The 19,590-nt window shown below is 40.2% G+C and overlaps 1 protein-coding gene across 7 annotated transcripts in view; it reads left to right on the forward strand.

The window, feature by feature from the left end:
* cdh23 (cadherin-related 23) overlaps positions 1–19,590 on the forward strand; it is a 188,980-nt gene that overhangs the window by 80,432 nt on the left and 88,958 nt on the right. For all 7 annotated transcript variants that reach the window (XR_005232685.1, XM_017424252.3, XM_017424250.3 and 4 more), the window contains exons 10-13: positions 7,062–7,174; positions 9,441–9,629; positions 15,205–15,354; positions 16,516–16,674. Coding sequence is in view for 6 of the 7 variants with exons in the window: in XM_017424252.3 (XP_017279741.1) it covers positions 7,062–7,174; positions 9,441–9,629; positions 15,205–15,354; positions 16,516–16,674 (611 nt within the window). In the remaining variant the exon portion in view is untranslated. The remainder of the gene's footprint in view (positions 1–7,061; positions 7,175–9,440; positions 9,630–15,204; positions 15,355–16,515; positions 16,675–19,590) is intronic.

Below are 19,590 nucleotides of genomic sequence, written 5' to 3' on the forward strand. Positions count from 1 at the left end.
GCTGCTGTAACGAGCTGCTGCAGCCAGCTGCTGCAATGAGCGACATGCATCCCTTTAAGGAATGCTGCTTTCATTCATTTATATTCCATACCTGCTTATATTTTGATCAAGGTCACGAGACGGGTTGTGACTCACTTGTCAGCTGTCATGTCGCATCCTGAACGGATCAGCAGCCATCACACGGTTCTGCTACATATTTGAACTCATGTTCTGGTGGAAGAAGTTCACTCTTATCTTCATTCGTGTGAAGGGGATCCTGCTCTCGTGAAATGTTGGTTTTCTGAACGAATGCAGGCGATAAACACCTTCTCCTGTCCTGCTGCCTTACTGCTCATTTTCAATTTGTTTGCAAAGAATAACCATAAACTGATTTTGTATTAGTTCATGCAAAATACAGTTAAAAAAGATAAATTAATCTTTTGAATACAAACAAAGCTGCATTTCATGACAAATCAACTGTTGAGAAATTAGGAAATTATTGTCATTTTGGTCAAATCTTGTTTCTTCCAATATTGTGAGGTTTTACAAGGTGATGGTGCTCAGAGTTTATCATGGGGATAAATCCCAGCTATTACCACCAAATCTTAGCTCAGTAGCTGTTAAAAAAAACTCATTTTTTGTTTGCTATTGTTAATTTGCCGTGGTGGCCTTCTTATTTTGGATTGATTTCAAATGTTAATGAGTTGTAAATTCCTGAAAGTTTCATTAAATTCCATCTAGTGGATAATAGGATATTTTGCTAACATAACTGCCATCGACGTCAGGCGGTGATCTGATAGTCGCCATACACTGGCAAAGCTGTTTTAGAAACTGTTTAAACTTTGAAAAGTAGAGTTTTATGACAGGAATTGATGGCTCATCATTAACATGATCTGCCCGTAGGCGTCGTTCTCAAAAGTGACACTAATTTGTGTACATTTAGCGAAATTTGCAAAATCTTAGCCCCGAGACTCGAAGCGCTGGCTGCACGCCATGTCATATTACGAGAATGTTCCCGCGCCCCCGTAGTGTTGTCACAAACAGGAGAAAACAGTTGTCACTAGCTTAGTCATGGCGATTACACTCGGAGAACTTCTGATGCGCGTGGCTTTCAGGAAGTCATTGTCAGCCACTTGTCGAGCGCCCCATTGAACTCATCAGATCAAAAAAAAAAAAAACCTAATTTCTCCCCGTTCTCCTGGGCAATCCCTCCACATGATAACCGCACAATTTTCACTTTCTATTCAAAACACTCAGCTGCTTCCATTTCTAGCCTCTCTCCCTTCGTGCCTCACACACTCCTGCACACACACACACACACACACATCCCCTGTTCCCTCCATGTGAGTCGAGGAGAGAATTTCAATAATGAAATGAGCTGTCACCTCGCTGTTGATGATACAAGAATGTAAATGTGTTTGTCAATAGATGATATGAAATCCACATCCTTGTTTTTGAATATCAGTGAGCTTCTTTAATAGCAGTCAATAATTTTATAAACGCTGACTCAGCATCACTCTGTTGTGTTGCTGTTTATTTTTCTGTATGTTGTTTTCAATCTAACTCCTCCTGCAGACTTTGTCCTGTTTTAGCTGTTTTTATATCAAAACCTTCGGCTCATTCAGGAGATGGCTGCTGGGACTTCCGGTTTTTATACTTTTATACTTTTCAAGATATATACCATTACAGAAATATATTGAGATCTCCTTGATTTCTTCAGAAACATTGTTCTGGTTGAAACCCGCTTCAGGTTTCTAAGCTCTTATGCTACTTTTAGCTTTTAGCTTTACCCTATAGTTTTTCCTTTTTTTTAGCTTTTTAGCTGTGGTTTTGCTAGTTTCAGGAATCATTTAGCGCTCTGAAAATGCAGTTTATCTGCCTGGGATTACTTTCATATTTTAATACAAGGATTTGCTATTAAACTTATTGCACCTTGTAAAATTTGGAAGAAATAATAGCTGCTTATGTGTGTATGTGTGTAAGGATGAGTGCATTCAAGTGTGTAGCTTGCTTTAGACACAATCATGGCATGTTTTCTCATTTTCCAGTCCAGTACTGTTGGTAATGTGAGAGCATGGCTAATCCCCCGGAGTCCCACATCAGAGAAGCAAACTTAGATAGTTAGCAGGAACATGTGCACGCGCGCACACACACGTGCACAGACACCGGCAAAAACATTATCACTCTGCCTTTGCCTTTGGGCAGCGGGTGATAAAAACAAACACCTCCTCACTATGCAAGTCAAATGCAGATTGAAAGTGTGCAGTATTTTTTTTGTGTGTTAAATTTAGTGTGCAGCTATTTTCAAGCCCTGGGGGTCTAATCACAGTGTCCTGGCAGATCACTCAAGAACACTTTTCTATCAGCAATTAGAACAGGATTATATTTCCTCTCCCACTGAGACCAGTGAGTCACTCCGTGTAATTTCAGGCTGTCTCTTGGGTCAAACTCGTCAGCGCTGAGCCAAGGTTTAAGGCCGGCCAGTCGACCCTGAAGCTGTGAATCAAAGCCTCTTTAATGAAACATTCTGCACATGTGTGTTACATGTATGTGTTTTTAATGCAGGTTGCAGCTTGTCCCGCTGAGTGCCCAGTCGTGCAGGGAAGCAGCAACTGTTTGAGTAGATTGGCATTCTAGTCGGCCCAGTGAAGCCCATAAAACAATTTAGAGGCATGAAGGCCGTCCTAAGCTGTTCCGAGTCCATCATGTATATTACCTTTGCATTTACTAAATATTTAACACCAATTTCATGCCTTCTCCTTTCTGCTAAGCTTTTGTTTTTCCAGTAGTGCCACAGAATGACAATTTTTGGTCACCTTAAGGTTGCATCTACTGGGCTGCGCCTGGTGAGATAGACGGCAGGTGGACGCTCGAGCTGCAGCTGTTTGAGGCTCAAAATTACGAGAAAATAGGCAAATTTGTCTTTGCAGTCCCACTGACATCTGAGTGACCAGTGAGACTTCCAGACGTTATAGTTTTGGAAAATCATGGCCTGTTTTCATGTGCACAGCTTGTAAGACTGTATTCTTGGCCGTGCACATTGTATTGTTTCCAACCTCCACCCACCATGGCAGCCGCTCCATATTTATGATTTAATCTCCTGGAGTACACTCTTGATGAGCCAACTTGGACCAGTTTTTTTTTTAATAACTGTTATTTTTCTCAGTGTGGACATTGGGAGCTGGAGCCTCAGATGTTTCCTCACAGGTGTCAGAATGCAGCTCTCTCTGCAGAGTTTACAGAAACTGAACTGAGAAGGGTTCAAGACCCGCAAGAAAACTTTGCAACTATTTTGACAGAAAATTTATCACACAAAGTGTTTGGACGTGTTCAAAATTCAAGCTTCAAGGCTGCGACTCTGTGACTCAGGAGAGTCTTTCTTCGGTGTTTCCGTGACTTTGTTTTTGTGTTTCCTGTTGTTGTGTAGGAATGGCTGTGATGATTGTGGTTTATTGTGGCTCCAAAGTGTGAAACATGGCGCACAAGCCCCAGTTTTAGCTGCTGAATAGACTCAAATACTTCACAATAAAAGTTTGACGTTGCTCTGTTATAAACAGCCTCCTTCTGAGTGAAAACGTGCACAGTAATTTAGCTCTTCTCATTATTACCTTTAATTTCAGAGAAGCTGAAATTCTTCCGAGCGTTTGCTTTCAATGCAGAAGGCTTCGTCAGCCATTTTGTTCTGGTACGGGTTCTGCACATCATGATGTCATTATTATTAAAAAATAATCAATGTTTGATATTTTTAATTTGAGCTCCATGAAGCTCCTTCTAAAGGATCATCTGTTTGCAGGAGAAAGATCCTGTTTCTGACAGATTTTTATATTTTAGAACAAAAAAGAGCATTGCTTGTTTTTTTAATCCCTCTGTGATGTGACGACTGAGAGTGTTTTAGTTTTTAAAAAGCCTGTCTTAATTTAATTAGGAGCTGAAGTAAAGTTAACACCTAAAAGCTGTTTTCACAGGTAATCCTAATGTTTGTATTTGTGGCTGCTAATTTAGTTGTTAGCTGTTGAGTTGTTAATAATGTGGATATTTTATTGCTGATTTTGTCGTTGTTCATCACTGGAATGAACATTTCTTAAAGTTTGTGTTGGATGTGGCTGTGATAGTTGCTGCCAGGCTTCACGGAGAGAAAGGTGGAGGGAAACAAATATATCCATAACTGGAATTTCAGAGGACAACCTTTGCGTTTTCCCTCCCATAGCTGGGATTCATGTTCTGTATTTTCATTGTTGAAATAAAGGTATTGTAGGTAACAGAACCTCAGAGGCTCTCTGAGCGGTCACACAGAGGTTTCAGGTTTACGTCCACAGACCTTTATTCTCCGAAGATTTTACAAGAAACTAAACCTCAGAAAACAATAAGAAATCTACATTTCATGAAGATGAAGTGAACTAAAATAGAAGAAATGTACATTCTGACCATGAACAGTGAAGCTGTAATCTTTGCCACAGTTTCATGAGTGAGAACACACGGAACGAACGGTAACGGAAAGCTGGGCCTTTAAATCCTGTTTATTGTTGACATGATTTAATAGTTTTAGCTTTTCTTCTGTTATTTTTAGATTTTTTTCACCGTTTTGCTATTTTTAACTTCTGTTCTGCTTGTTTTATTTTTATTAATTTGTTTTCAGTTTTCTTCAGTAATCCTTGCAGAAAATGCAGTTTTTCTAGTCACCCTAATTTCCCTACATTTGACATATAATGTGTTATCTTGTCAGCTCATAAACTGCATGTTTCATTATGTTGAAGCCATGAGTAATGCAGAGAGACTACAATATTTTCAGAGCCGATTTTCTCCAGATGCACATTAAATCCCTCCTATAAACTGGACTTAATCAGCTGTAGTTTTTGTCCCCAGTGCTCCCCCCGTCCCCTACACACACACACACCTTTTGGCCTCGGTCCAGGCTAATTACCCGCAGGCTCTGTTGTTTTGGTTTTTTTTTTCTCCGGCCCGCCACCTCTTCTCCACCTCTCCTCTGCTGCGTTTCTCCTCTGGTTCCAGAGGAGGTGGAGGGCAATCACAGAGCAGGGAGTGGGACGTGCACAACACAGGCATGGGTTAATATGTTGACCCGTAGCTGTTGTACGCCGTAGACCTGCCATCAGAACGTGTTCCTCTGGAGTCCAGACCTCAGCTTTTACAATAAACTTAGAGAGTTGTTCTTCCTCCATCACAATGCAGCTCAGGGCTCTTTGGGTTTCCTGTTGAGAAACACAGATGTGGGTTTGGATCTTTTACACTTATAGGTAGAAATGCTGGGTTTGTATCTCCTCTGCTCTGAATATTTAGATTTCCAGCCACTGATGTGTTTGATAACATGTTTTTCTGTTAGCAAAATATCTCATAACCGACAGGACGGATGTTAATGAAACTCTCAGGAAAAAGTCACCTACAGCTGATTAACATCTGGAGTCGACCCCTTTGAGATGGCCGCCAGTCTTTCATTGTCACATGTTGCAGCTCAAATCATTTCTCAACACAGGTTGATCTCAGTGTAAAACCCTGGCATCAGAGGTGGCGGGCGATATGCATTCCTTCAAAGAAAGCTTTGGTGAATGCAGAGGATTTTTCCTGTTGTCAGCTGCTTACAGCATTTCAAATTAACGAGGCTGAAGTGAATTAAATCTTCTCACTCCGTTTGTCCGCTCAAATATTTGCCTTGAGCTCGTTTCTGTAACATTCCCCACATGTGAGGGTCTAAAATCACACAAGAACCTCATTCTTCCAAAATTACAATGAGAATTAAAGGTCATTCTGTGTTTTCATTCACCTGAACTGACAGAGGGAGGGTGGGAGACACCAGAAGAAGAAGGGAAAAAAGAATCATGTAAAGGGGAAGAGGTGCAAAGCACTCTGTGTTTTCATCCGTCTGCTGGGTGTAATTAAGCAGCCGATGGCCTCATGATGCCTCAGAGCGATCAGGGAGGACGACTGCGGGCAGGAGAGGAAGTTAACAAGATGCTAATTTGCAAAGGAGGAGAGGGGATGAGGAAATATGAGGAGAGGGACTCAAGTGGGCCATAATCTGATATTTTACCCAGTTAATTGAAGTGGGTGAGTGAGCGGCACACTTGAACTTAAGGAGGACAGATCAGCGTTAGTAATTGAAATACTCCTGTCCTGAAGTGGTGCATGGACTAATGTAATTCATCAAACTCAGGGATGTGCATAAAGAACAGATTCCTCATACACATTTCTTACAGAGGACAACTCTTCAGGCCGTCATAAAGTCTCTAAAAGGCGTCATCACCTAATTAGCATAATTGACCAGAGCTAAAATACGTTTGAAACTTGAATTTAATGTTTTTCTCTTAATTCTTGACTGTTTTTCTTTTTTTTTTTTAAAGATGCAATTCTAATCCTCTTCCTTTTTCTCTGCAAAAATGACCCTAAAGAGACACCGTGATTTATTGTAGACAAAGGAAAATTTAGACCAGTCAGCGGTGGATTGGCGAGATTTATTTGCAGATATTTTTCGGCTGGGAGGGACGCAGTGCGGGGACGGGAGGGTCCCGCAAAACGTGCTTTCACGTCAGTCTCCAAAAGTCTCCAATAACGCCAGAAAAAAAGAGCTACATTTGTTCCTGGCTGTCGTTTCTTAGTTTTTTTGTTTTTGAGAAAGAGTCGCTTGAGGGGTCTGAATACTCTCTAAAAATAGCAACAAAGTCACTAAGTTGGCAACGTTGTCTGACATCAAATCAAAAGTCATTTAAGCCACAGAAATGGTGTGACAAAAGAAGTTAATGGTTTTGACACTGATTTTTTTTTGCACCTTGAAACTAAAAACGAACCTAAGCCCACAAGTGTGTTATTGACAACATTACCACATAAATTACTGCTGAACTCTCAGCAAATATAAGAAGGAGGAGGAACGAATGTAAGCAGATGGCTGAAGCAACAGCACGATAGCAACAAACGCAGAAAACCAACGTTCAGGAGCAGGCTGAAGGTGGTTGATCAGATAAAATACAACCCTGCACAAAACAGAAACATGCACATTCTAAACCAGACGTTATGTTGATTTATCCAAATGTTGTTTGACTTTCGTGTTCCGTCTCTGTCGTCCCACCTAGGAAACACCAACAGCGTCTTCGCCCTGGACTACATCAGCGGGTCCCTGACGGTGAATGGCCAGCTGGACAGAGAAAACCCGCTCTACTCCACAGGATTCACGCTCACTGTCAAGGTGAGCTGCAGGATGAGGCGTCTGAGGAGTGGAGGGACTTTCAGCCTGGATAGGAGATCGAAACCCTTTCACCAGAGCATCAAGAGCTTTGATATGTTGGTGTATTAAATCAATGCAGCGGCTGAGCTTGATGTATTCTCCTCAGACACACTGAATGAAGTACTTCACCCAGGCTCATACTGCAGATTTTGTGATTTATATACTGTATATTTATATACACAGTACACTCTGATCAGGAAGAATATAAAGTTCAGTGCACCTCTAACCACTGACTACATGAAAGATGCTGTTTACTATTCATCCGTACAGCTCTGACCCAATAAGGAAGGACAAGGTGAAGAAAGTTTGTTTTTGTTTTTCTTTAGGCTGTTTTTTTATTTTGTCACCTGTATTTTCAAGTTCTCTTTACCTGGGTGAAAACTATCAACATATATTATAACCAGACACAGGGCCAGAAGCTGAAAGCTGAAGCCACCATGGATGAGCACCCCCTAGTGGCTGGTTCCAGTAGTTTTTAAGCCCCGCCCCTCCATGTAATTGAATGGAAGGTCTAAAAATACGCTTCAGAGAATTTTTTCAGGCATTAACTTTTGTTGTGTCACAAAGTCCTTACCTTCCTGCTTTATCCTCAAATATGCATTTTTTTTCCTTATGTTTAGTTTTAGTTAATTATTTAAGGGTTTAGGAAAGATGTCATGTTAAACTGTGATTGACAGCTGGTCGGGACTTTATCATCAGTGGTACAGCTTCACATCCCGCGTGCACAGACTCGAGCTCCAAAATTACAACACAGTAGCACTCAAACAGATAAATATTTAGGATAATGGACATTAACAGTCACTTTGTCTATAAAAGCGTGTGTTGTGACAATAATCACGTCCGTGTAATCTTCATGATGTGTTCCTGTTTCATAAATTACATTTTTAACAGTGTACTTTAAGGTGGCAACCTTAAAAAAAACACAAAAATGGCTGTAACTCCGTCAGGTTTACAGATATTGAGCTGGTTTGGTTGTAGCTGAGAGTCATTCTCAACACATACTCTGAGCACGAACACGTCTGGCAAGATATTAAATGATTACGTATAATGTTGTTTAAAAGGTTTGGCCAAAATGGCTACAACTCCATCTCTTCTTAACATAAAATGGTCCTAATTTAAAACTCTGGCGCACGGGGAGATATCCGTTCTGTTTTTTTATTTCTCTTAGCATTATTTATATTACAAAGTGCTTCCTGCAGGAAAAGGATGTTTAAAATAATGTCTGAATTTCTGTTTTCTTAATAAATACAATTTTACAGTCTTAGTTTTCATAGCTTCAAGCCAAAAGATGTACAAGTTCATCCCAAAATATTCTAAAAGGTATTTGAGAGCACCTAATGGACTCATTACTATTTAGTATTGACTCGTTTATCTGCAGTTATTATTGATAAAAGTGGAATATATGAGGTTTTGTATAAACGATGATTGAAATACAGCTGGCTGAGTTTTAATACAAAAACACCCAGATTCTGACTAATATACACCACCCTTTTTAATTAAAATCAATAATCACAAACAAGGAAAGTAGCAAAAGCAAACATTCTGAAAGAGAGAAAATGTTGTCCAAAAATATATTTATAAGATATGGATTTTTTTTTTGCTCTGAATTTTCCCTCCTCCTCTCTGCCTCAGCTTTCTCAGGTGCTGCTGGTATCGATCGCAGTGTGCCGTAGTAATACAACTAATTTCTCAACTTCAGGCAGCTTAGACGGAGCCGAACAGGTGGAGGTGGAGGTCAAATGATTCAGGAGTGTTGGAATGAAAAAGGCTAAAGTACTTTGATTACCCAGAGACTAGCATGCTATTCCTGACTCCTCTGCTATTTATTTTGACCTTCTTTTCTAAATAAACGACAGCACTTGTTCACACTGTACCTATCTTATTCTCGATTCTTTTTTTTCTTTTTTGTCTCAGAAGCTTCACATTTTCAGCTCTAAAGCAGCCAGAATCAAGGGGGGAATGTGTAATTGAGTTTTCTCAATGGGACTCCCATCTCCTGGATTTGATTGAATGTATATGTGTGGACGTCGGCGCGCTCCTGGGCCTCACTGTGAGGCTGTTTCTATGATTGCTTTGAGGTCACCTGTCCACCTTTTGATCCAATAAATAAACAGCTGTAAATATCTTGAAAGATTGCGTGCCGTCTGCCTTCTTATAGAATGACTTTTTCAGCCCAATCAAAGGAATCTCACGCCTCTTTTCTTCTTGTTGGTGCTGTTCCCATCAGGCCACAGAGCTGAATGAAGATCGCACTCCGTCGAATGCAACAGTGAGGACCACCTTCACCATCCTGTTAATCGACATAAATGACAACGCCCCGAAGTTCAACAGCTCAGAGTACAGAGTTCTCATCACCGAACTGGCTCAGGTTGGGTTTGCCCTGCCGCTCTTCATCCAGGCGGAGGATAAAGATGAGGTGGGTGAATCCACATCCTGTTTCTAACATTCTCACAGGATCTTCGACGTCAGCTTCTACCTTTCCTAACAATATTAAATTGTTTTTTTACTAAATCAGTTTTATGATATTTGAAGATTTTACCACAGAATGTGCAGCTTACTGTGATGTCACACCAACTATTGATCTCTTCTTATTGCCAACTTTTATAGTTTATACATCAAATCTGAGAGATTTTTGTCTTCTTTCATGCAGTGTGTCTCACTGCTGCAGGACTTGTAGTTTTCTCATTCTGAGCTCAGATTCAGTGGAAATGCGTGACGACCAGACACTTCTGACACAGTTTCTGCACAGGGACTGTGTGTTTGAGGCTTACTTTTTAGTCTGCATTGCTGCTCGTCTCGGGAAGAGTTTCATCAGGAAGTGACAGATACAGGTTTCTCGTTACCATGGTAACCTAAATAAGGCCACTGGCAGCAGCTTTAACATTTTGTTTTGTCATAGATCTTTTTACTCTTCTTTTACAATTTATTAATCAAAACATCTGCATTTTGTCAGCTTAGATCAGGGGCGTCAAACTCCAGGCCTCCATAGCCGCTGTCCTGGCAGTTTTAGGTTTTTCTGCTCCAACACACCTGATTCAAATGGTTTAATCACCTCCAAGTTCTCCAGGAGCACGGCAACAAGTCATCCATTCAAAGCAGGTGTTTTAAAGCAAGAACACGTCTAAAACACGCAGGAGAGCGCCCCCCGAGGAATGGAGTTTCACACCTGTGGCTTAGATTATTACAATACTTATACTGTATGTGACATTTAAATAAATACATCACTACAGACATGACATACGGCGCTTCACGTCCCTGAAAAACATGTTGGGGAAGCAGGTAATGGATTTATCTTTGAAGTGCAACCAAGTTAAGGATAAAAGAAAAATATTCAGTGACTTAATGCATCGTAAGAAGTAAAATACCATCTTCTAACTGGCATTTACTTTATGTAGAACAGTTGACCAAAACAAACCAAAGCACAGAATTAAGTATAAAAAAGGTTTCGATCCGTGGTTCTCAACCATCACGCCTTAGTGACAAGTTGACCTGAGTTGAAGAAACTCTTTAACTTCTTAAAGTTATGGAATGAAAAGAATCTGAGAAAGCAGAACAGAATATCACAGAAATACAAAAGAACAAGTTTAATGAAAAACCAAAACAACCAGCTAGTGGCAAAGCTAGAGAGGGAAATATTCCCTTTTAATGCTCAATTAGCTGCATTTTAATTAAAACTGAAACGCTTCACTTCAGTAACTTCAGCCTTTTTAACAGACTCAACAGAGTTTTTTACTCACAAACAGGAAATGAAGAAGTCCAACGACTGAGAATTAGTTTTAAAAAGACTCAAAACATTCAGGTTTACAAAGTGACCAACGACTGAGAATATAACAGTCCTAATAAATTATTCAAGCATTGGCCCATGACTTAGATATTTATTAGGTTTAGAGATTTGACATTAAGTATCAAATTTATTCTGCTCAGTTGTAGGTAGTTCTGTGAGTTTAGGATAGAATAGTTGAGCTGCCATGTTGTGTTGTGATGAAGCCAAAGTTCTCAATTTACTGGTCCAACTACATTTCAACTCTCCGAAGGTGTGGATCACGACGGAAAGAAAGAGATCGCTCATACAGGTGGCTGAAACGAGCTTCCTCCTTAAAATGATCGGGTTCAGCCTTAGAAATAAGCCGAGGAGCTCGTAGTAGAACCACTGCTCTCCACTTCTAGATGCCTTCCCCTGCAGGTGTTCTGGGTTTGTCTCAATGGGAGGAGACTCTGGGACAGATCCAGAACCTTCTGGAGAGATTGTGGCCTGGGAACGCTGTGGGAGGAGAAAATGGATGTCGAAGTTGCCCTCCTGGATGTGTTGCCTCCATGATCTGACCATGGAAGAGTGGAAGGAAATGGATGCATAGATGTGTAGCTGTCTATCAAGCTAATATAGTGACACATGAGCATTAACACTTAGACGCTACAACGCACACAGAACTCAACATTTTACTCCTGCTTTGCCATTCTGTCCTTCTGACTTTCTCTCTGCCCCACTCACTTATGCACATGCTCGCTCACACCGGTGCATTGGGCTCGACTACAATTTAATTTGCTCTGGAAGAGATGGGGTAGAGCATCAAATTATTCCTAACGAGGAAAATCAATCACCTAGGGTGCAGATAAGCCGAAAGCTAGTCAACTCTGATTGATTCAGGCACAGCAGCTGCCAGGGTGGAATTTGACAGATAACTGCAAGTCAAGTGGATGGAGAAATAGGTGGAAGGTAAAGAGAAACAGACATGCAGAAAGCAGAGGCTAGAAGAGGAGAAACAAAGGAAAATCTAGAGAAAAGTTGCCTTCAATGGAACAAAGTTTGAATAATTGGTGAAGCAGGAAGAAGCGGAGAGAATGGCATCTAGGAGAGAAAGAAAATGCTAAAGGAGACATATCAGGAATATTTAGAGGAAGTTCTGTTTATCTATTCCAGAGAAGTTGTGTTTACCTTCATCTGTGTTGCAGTATCAAACAGAGACGAGATGAGAGTGTTGTTCGTGTCTGGTGAAGTGACGCCCAACACACTTCACATGTGATAAAGTCTTTCTGTACATTTGTAACCAACATTTTACTGAGTTTAGTGTGGAGCCAAGCACTTAAACACAACTGAGAAAGAGAGATTATCAAAAACTGACTGTTAGTAATGTTGAGAGGTCATTAAATATGTCACTGATTCTACATCTGGAAGCCCTTTTTGCAGAGATTGCATTAGCAGTCACAGTTCAATGTTTCTAGTTTCTTGGGATCTTTTGGCAGTAACTATTTACAGATTCAATAAAAAGTTAATTAACCATCATTAAATGAACTGTTACACAACCAGGACCTTTGGATAATGGTTATACAGGGACCGCTATCGGCACAAAGTCCTGTTTGTGGTGTTCATGGACAGGATCTCAAGGTGCAGTCGTGAAAAGGAGGGGGTCAGGTTTGAGAACCTTAAGGTCTTATTTCTGCTTCTTGCAGATGATGCGGTTCTTTTGGCGTCTTCAGGCCATGACCTGAAGCTGGCTGGGATGAGAGTCAGCTCTTTCAAGGACTCATTCCCTCTGGATAGGGAATGAGTCCTTAAAGTTCAAGTATCTGGACAGTTCGTCCACTGGTGATGATAGGATGAAGTGGGAGATGGTTCGACAGAGTGGTGCCTTGTCTACAGTAAGATGGGTGAAGCTCTGGGTAATCATGGTGGAGAAAGAGTTCAGTCAAAAGGCAAAGCTCCTAATTTATTGGCCAGTCTCTTACCTGTGGTCATGAGGTGTAAATAATGGGTACAAGCAGCTGAAATGAACTTCTTTTATAGGGTCGCCAGGCTCAGCCTTAGAAATAAGGTGAGGAGCTGCGTTATTTGAAAGGAGTAGAGCTGCTGCGCCTTCGCACTGAAAGGAGACAGCTGAGGCAGTTCAAGCATCTAATCTTAAAATGCCTCCTTCTGGAGGTTTTCCAGGAACTTCCCACTGAGAAGAGACTCCAGGACAGACCCTGTGTATCCTCTCTGACCTGGGCTTTGGCTGTTCTTGGAGAGCGTTTGATTTTCTGAGGTTATGAAAACCACAATAATAGATTTTTGTCTCACTTTTTTATTCCTGTTTTCATTTTTAAATTTGCATATCACAATACTCACACAATTTCATTAATGCTTCACTACACTTGTGTTGTAATATCACTTTTCTATGTGTGAGGAATAACAAACGTATGTGTAATTACCCAATGACACACATAGTATTCACACCTTTTTCTCTGTGATTCTGCCTCTGTGTTTTCTTCTGCTCAGCTAGCATCTTTGAAACTTTCACCACCAGAACTTGTCATTGAACTTTGTGGCAGTTGTGTCTGACAGGATGCTTTTATTGGGGGCTTCTAAAGGCAGAACCAAATGGACGGGCAATTACGTTTATGGGCAGTTTGAGGTGACATCCCTGCATATTGGATGGTCTTTTAAATAGGAGTCATCAGCTACAATGGTTCTTCCAGAGATGAAAACAAAAACAAGGGGGCAATTTTAACTGTCAGCATAATGCCAATCGACCACTCCACCCGTCTTCCTCCGTTCGCCACAATGACTACGTGATTGGCTGCCCCACAGCTTTATATATCAAACACAGGAGCGCTTTGGAGGATTTTTTTCTTTTTTACCTCAAGACAGCCACATCTAAGAGCAGTGATGTCACACTCTAAATGGGTTTAGATTTCCCCGTGATGCTTTTACTGTTGGAGCTTTATCTTAGAGAAAGATGTTTTTGTTGTTGTTGTTCTTTAACTGTTTTGTCTAACCACTAATCACACAATACTAAGCTTGTTACGAACCCCAACCCAGTAGTTTAAAACATAGTAATTCTAAAACATACTTTCATGATCGCATAATGTTCATAATCACAAACATTGTCTTGGCAACTTGTACTGTGGTGAGTTGGAACAGAAATGCAAAATTATGTATCTGTATTGAGGCAGATAGTCATGGTTGTCATGGCGCATCACTTCAGGCCTTCTTTTTTTGTCTCGTAAATCACACAATATGATTAAAGTACATGGTTTTAACAGTCTTCACCAGCTTTGTGATCATTCAGTCGGACTCACTTTCTGCAGCTCCGTGGGCAGTGTGCAGGGATTTATTCTGATGCATTCAGACGCTGTGCTGTGAGAGGCTACAGCACAGGGTTACATGCTGGAGATGGAGAAGAGATGAATGTGTGCTTTTGGACAGTAATTTGATTCTTTTGTTTGTTTGTTTTTCCGCTGTTTAATCTTGTCATTTTAATATTGGTGCTTTCATTACTTTATACCTTCTTAGTTTTTCCTTCCTTTAGGTTTTATATACAGTATATATTGAGTTAGGAAGTGGCATATGCAGAGTTTCACAGGTGGCTCTTTGCTCCCTGTAGTCATTGAAGAATTTGTCCAAACAATAAATGCAAGATATTGGTTTCAGAGTCAGCTAACATAAAGACAGCTGGTGCTTTTGGACTTAAGAGGACCACTTCAGTCCTTTATAGCCAGTGTGCTTTTTTATTTTTACCCTGACTGTGTTGTGAGTGTTAGTAGTATATATAACTTTATCTAGTCCTTTTTAGTGCCTGTCCACACAAGTCCTTATAGCTGTTTATGGTGAGACCAATACTCCTCATAAACATCAGAGGGTTTTATGATCCTCTGAGTGTTAGAATGACCAAACATTTACATCTCAGACAGATTTAATTGAGCAGCATTTAACCTGATAATTGGACATAACAAATGACGGCTCATCAGGACTTAAGGGCATATAAATGTGTGTATCATCGGCTTAACAATGAAATAAAATATTGTAAAAAGCATGGTGAAAGCATGAACAATGTGAATAAAAGTCAGCCCCAAGACTTATCCTTGAGCAACTCCACAAACTATAGATTTGCCAAGTGATAATTAACATTTGCTTTGACTATAGCATAGATTTTTTTTTATTATGATCAACAATTTAGATTCCAAATATGTCCTTATCTGACCTTAAAAACCTCTTTTGTTTTGTTCTTTGGTAGGGGGTGAACAGTATGTTCCAGGTGTTTCTGACAGGAAACAATTCAGAGTACTTCACCATCTCCCCGACAGCGGTACAAGGCCGCGCTGACATCCGAGTGAGGGTCGCCATGCCGCTCGACTATGAGAAGATTCGCAGCTACAGCTTTTCAGTGAGTCTCGTCTGAGTACTGTGCCTTTCCACATCTTTTTTAAAAAACTGAGTTATTAGATTGACTCCAACTATTTTCAGTCAGAGTGACTCGGTTCACTTTAATTCAGCTTTTTATATATAAACAATTTACAACCAAAGTCATCTCATGGCACCATACAAAAAGCAAACAGGTCCAGTTCATACCAAACTACTTTAAACATCATGATGTTATCAAAGCCTTTTATGACCAGGAGAAAACTTCCCCTTGACCCTGATCCTTAAAGCCAGGACCCCACAAGGCTACGAAAAAACTCCTGGAAGTGGTGGAGGGACGATAACCTGTTTCTCAGTGTCAGCAAAACTGAGGAGCTGACAACAAAAAGATTGTTTGTTACTGAGGAAAGTCCCTGCTGTGGATCCATCCTCACTCGGTGCATCACATCTTGGTATGGCAGCTGCACAGGACAGGAAATCACTGGAAAAGTTGGTTAAATCTGCACAGAGGGTTACTGGCACATCACTGACAACTACGCTTTGCATTGTCTCAGGACATGAAGGATCCTGGCCATCTTGCACTGTCACCTTTTAAGTATTTGCCCTCTGGGAATAGCTTCTTCACCACTGCAATATTTCTTTTCAACGCAATAATTTGGAACAGTGTTATGATACTTTTGTACAGACTCCTTCCAAGCCTGTTTGCATATGTCACTTAAATGATCACCATCATTTTAAACTGTTTTTTATGCTTTATCAGTACTGAATCTTGAAGTAAATTAATCTAGCTAGGAGACTTTTAAAATGCACGTTGTCACCTTGCATGACGAAGTTTCAAACAAAGATTTTGTGTGATCAGTTAGTGCTCAGCTACAACCACATCAACCGGATTCAAGATGGCCGCCACGTCTATTCCATCTCAGCAAACCCAAAAAATGGCTACAGATACTGAGCTAAAATTTGGAGTGGTAGTAGCTGAGTGTCATTCTTCACATATTCTCCAGGAATCAACAGACAGAATTTTATATTTAACTCATTTGTGGTCATTTCTCAACATAATATGATCTTAGTTTAAAACTCTGGCATGACGGGCGGCAGGTGATATGCATTCCTTCAAGGAATCATTTTCTTAAAATTTGTTTTTATCAGAGGAAGTGTTTAAGAATCCCTGTTGTCTTTCTTTCAGCTCTTCGCCAATGAGTCCTTGTCAGACCATGTAGGTTTCGCCAAAGTCTTCATTGACCTAATCAATGAGAACGATAACCGTCCCATCTTCAGCAAACCGCTGTACAACATCAGCCTCCTTGAGAACACAGCTCCTGGCACGTCGCTGCTGCAGGTCCTGGTGAGTATCTGAGCGGTTCCTGATGATGTGTCATGTTCTTGGAGGATCTCTCTGGAATCCGCAGGGTTCCTACACAGCCTTAAAACGTTCAGAAAAGTATAAAATTGTTTTTTTTACCATTTTCCGGGTCAGTTTAAGTACAGGAAATAGAGTATGGGAAAACTTTTCAGTTTCCAGACTTTATTCCCTTTTCCATTTTCTAAGAGATAAAAATCTGAATTTTATGAAATAAGTTGCTCAAACTGATTTGTTTTTTAAATTTTATTATAAATAATCACAGATTTAAACTTCTGAAACATTTAATGAACAAAGCTAAGTTTGACAAAGTGCTGTATCATAGGTGGGCAACTCATTGTTTTGTTTTCAGTCTGCTGCTTTCTTAGCATATTTAAGTTTCTAACGGTCTATTTAGACATCATTTCTTAGATGAGAAATGCTATATTTAGTTTTTTTTTTGTTCTGCTTTGTTTGTCAGCTCAACCTTTGACTTTAAAAACTCTGCAAAGGAATGTTTAGACCCAGTTTTGTCAAAAAGCAATCTCTCTTAGTGAACTTTCTACAAGAACATTGACTAAAATTCTGCTTTTAACTCGTGTAATTCAATTGTTCAAGTATTCAGAGACACGAATTGAGACACTCAGGGACAACTTCTCGCCCTCGGCCTAATTTTGACCATGTGTCCTGCATAAACAGACTGTTTGCCACATGTTGCACAGTGTTTGCCACTTGACATCTGCAGGTTTAGCCTCAAAGCAAGTTCAGCATTTTCTGTCTTATTTAATTGGAACAGTTTTGCAAATTAACCTTTATATTGTTTTAAAGATTTAAACCAGTGGTCTCCAATCCTGGTCCTCTAGGGCCACCATCCTGCAGGTTTTACTTGTAACACACCTGATTCAGAGGTTAAATCACCTCTTCATGTTCTGCATAAGCCTGTTAATCACCCATTGATTCAAATCAGGTGTGTTGGAGCAGAGGAAGAAGTAAAACATGCAGGATGGAGGCCCTCCAGGACCAGGATTGGAGTCCCCTGATTTAAACTGTCTAAAACTGTAAATCTGTCACACAAAAAAAGCAAAAATATGTTTATTTTTTTCCAGAAGTGTTGTTCCATGCAATGCATCTTTGTGTAATTTAAAGTAATTATATGTACTTGTACATCAAAAATGGCTTGAAAATGAACAAACTGGTAGGTTTAGGTAAGGAATATATGATAAAATCCACTTTGTAAGTTAGATTTTTTTAAGTCTTGTTTTATTGGGGATAAAATACTTGCTGTGTCTGGCTCTGGAGACCCTGCTCTCCTGAGACTTCACCTTCTGAGGGATTATTTATGGTGACTCAGATGGAATAACAAAAACACCAATGAATCTTACTTACCCACCTGGAGCACCGGGTCATGGTTAGCTGAAAGGCTTACAGTGGAAGGCATTTTAGTTGTTTCTTCAGCATTGTTTGGGTAAGATAAAGGATTTCAATTATTATCCTGAAATTGCTGCTTATAACTTGGGTTGAAGGTTTTATGTTCTATAAAAGAGAAGCACATTACAGTATGACTAAAAAAATGTTTCAGATTAGATTTCTATTATCCAATTACTGGAAAATTTGCTGCTGTTCAGATTGAACTATCTTTTAAAAGTGTCAAACACCTGAATAAATACGTTTCATTATTTACTTCCTGCAGGCCGTGTGGCCTTTGCTTAGCCTCTCACAGTTGAAGTATTCTTAAAGGTACTTCACCTTACGTCTCGGGATTCAGCCGCGCTCATCCTGAGTTTCTATTCAGACCAGCAGACACTGTTTTAACCATATCGGAAAAAATCTCTGAGTGTCTCCCCACAACTCTGCATTATTATTCATTACCAGTCACTCCTGTGACAATCCACAATCCACTAGACACAAGTGCCAAAAAGCACAGTGTGAAAATCAATAGTGTTTATAGACTGGGTGCTCATGAAATGGAGATTGCGGAGCCTAATACCTGATAAGTCTAACTGATGTTGGCCGTATACTGAAGCGTGTGGCCTGCCTTTGAATCCTGATTGCTGGCAGTGGAGCATGAATGGGTTGTAAACAGAACTAGACGTGATGGCTTTTGGTTGATGTCTCTATACTGGCATGGAGTTGATCAAATGTGCAATTCCAGCACAGCTTCTATGGAAAAATACAACTTAAGGAAACAGGTTTTTGTTCAAACATGATCAGAATTCCTGGTTTTGATTGAACTTGATGAATGAAATACAAACACAGTTGAATCTGAGACATTTCAAGTAGTACCTTCTTTTTTTACGTTGCATAACTTTAAGAGTTTTTCCAGATTTGGAAAAGACTTTGAGTCCACACTAACTCACTGGTTTCAGCAGATATTTCTATGACTTATGACTTAACAGCATCTAATGAGGAATCAGACTACATTTGTCAAACCAGCTAAAGCCAACCGAACCCATCAAACTCTCAGAATGGTTTTCTGTGATTCAGGTTTTCTTGGTCGTCACTTTCCCTCTTTAGCTGTTCACCACATACGTTGACCAACTGTCTCTGCGTTCAAATCACACCAGTTTGTACGACAGGCCCAACGTCGGGGTCAGGGCCGTAGCCAGACTTTAAAAAATCCTGAGGTCAGCCACTCATTGTCCCCCTGCACATCAGTTACAATGAAGACCAAAACTTAACTAAAATAGAAGCATTTAGTTAAAACAAGTGACTTGAATGTGTGTTTGTAAATCCATGGGGATCAGCCTCATCTGAAGCAACAGAGGACTCAGGGCACAACTATGATGACTCACTGAAATGACATGAATTAGTTTATATGAATGTTGATTCAAAACACAAGATTTTAGCAGAGATTTCACCTTTTTATCAAATACCAGTGAGGTGTTGTAGTTTTGGAGCTGGACCAGTTCTAGTGTGGTCCGG

This window comes from Kryptolebias marmoratus, linkage group LG22 (assembly GCF_001649575.2).
Source record: "Kryptolebias marmoratus isolate JLee-2015 linkage group LG22, ASM164957v2, whole genome shotgun sequence".
Classification (NCBI taxonomy): Eukaryota; Metazoa; Chordata; class Actinopteri; order Cyprinodontiformes; family Rivulidae; genus Kryptolebias; species Kryptolebias marmoratus.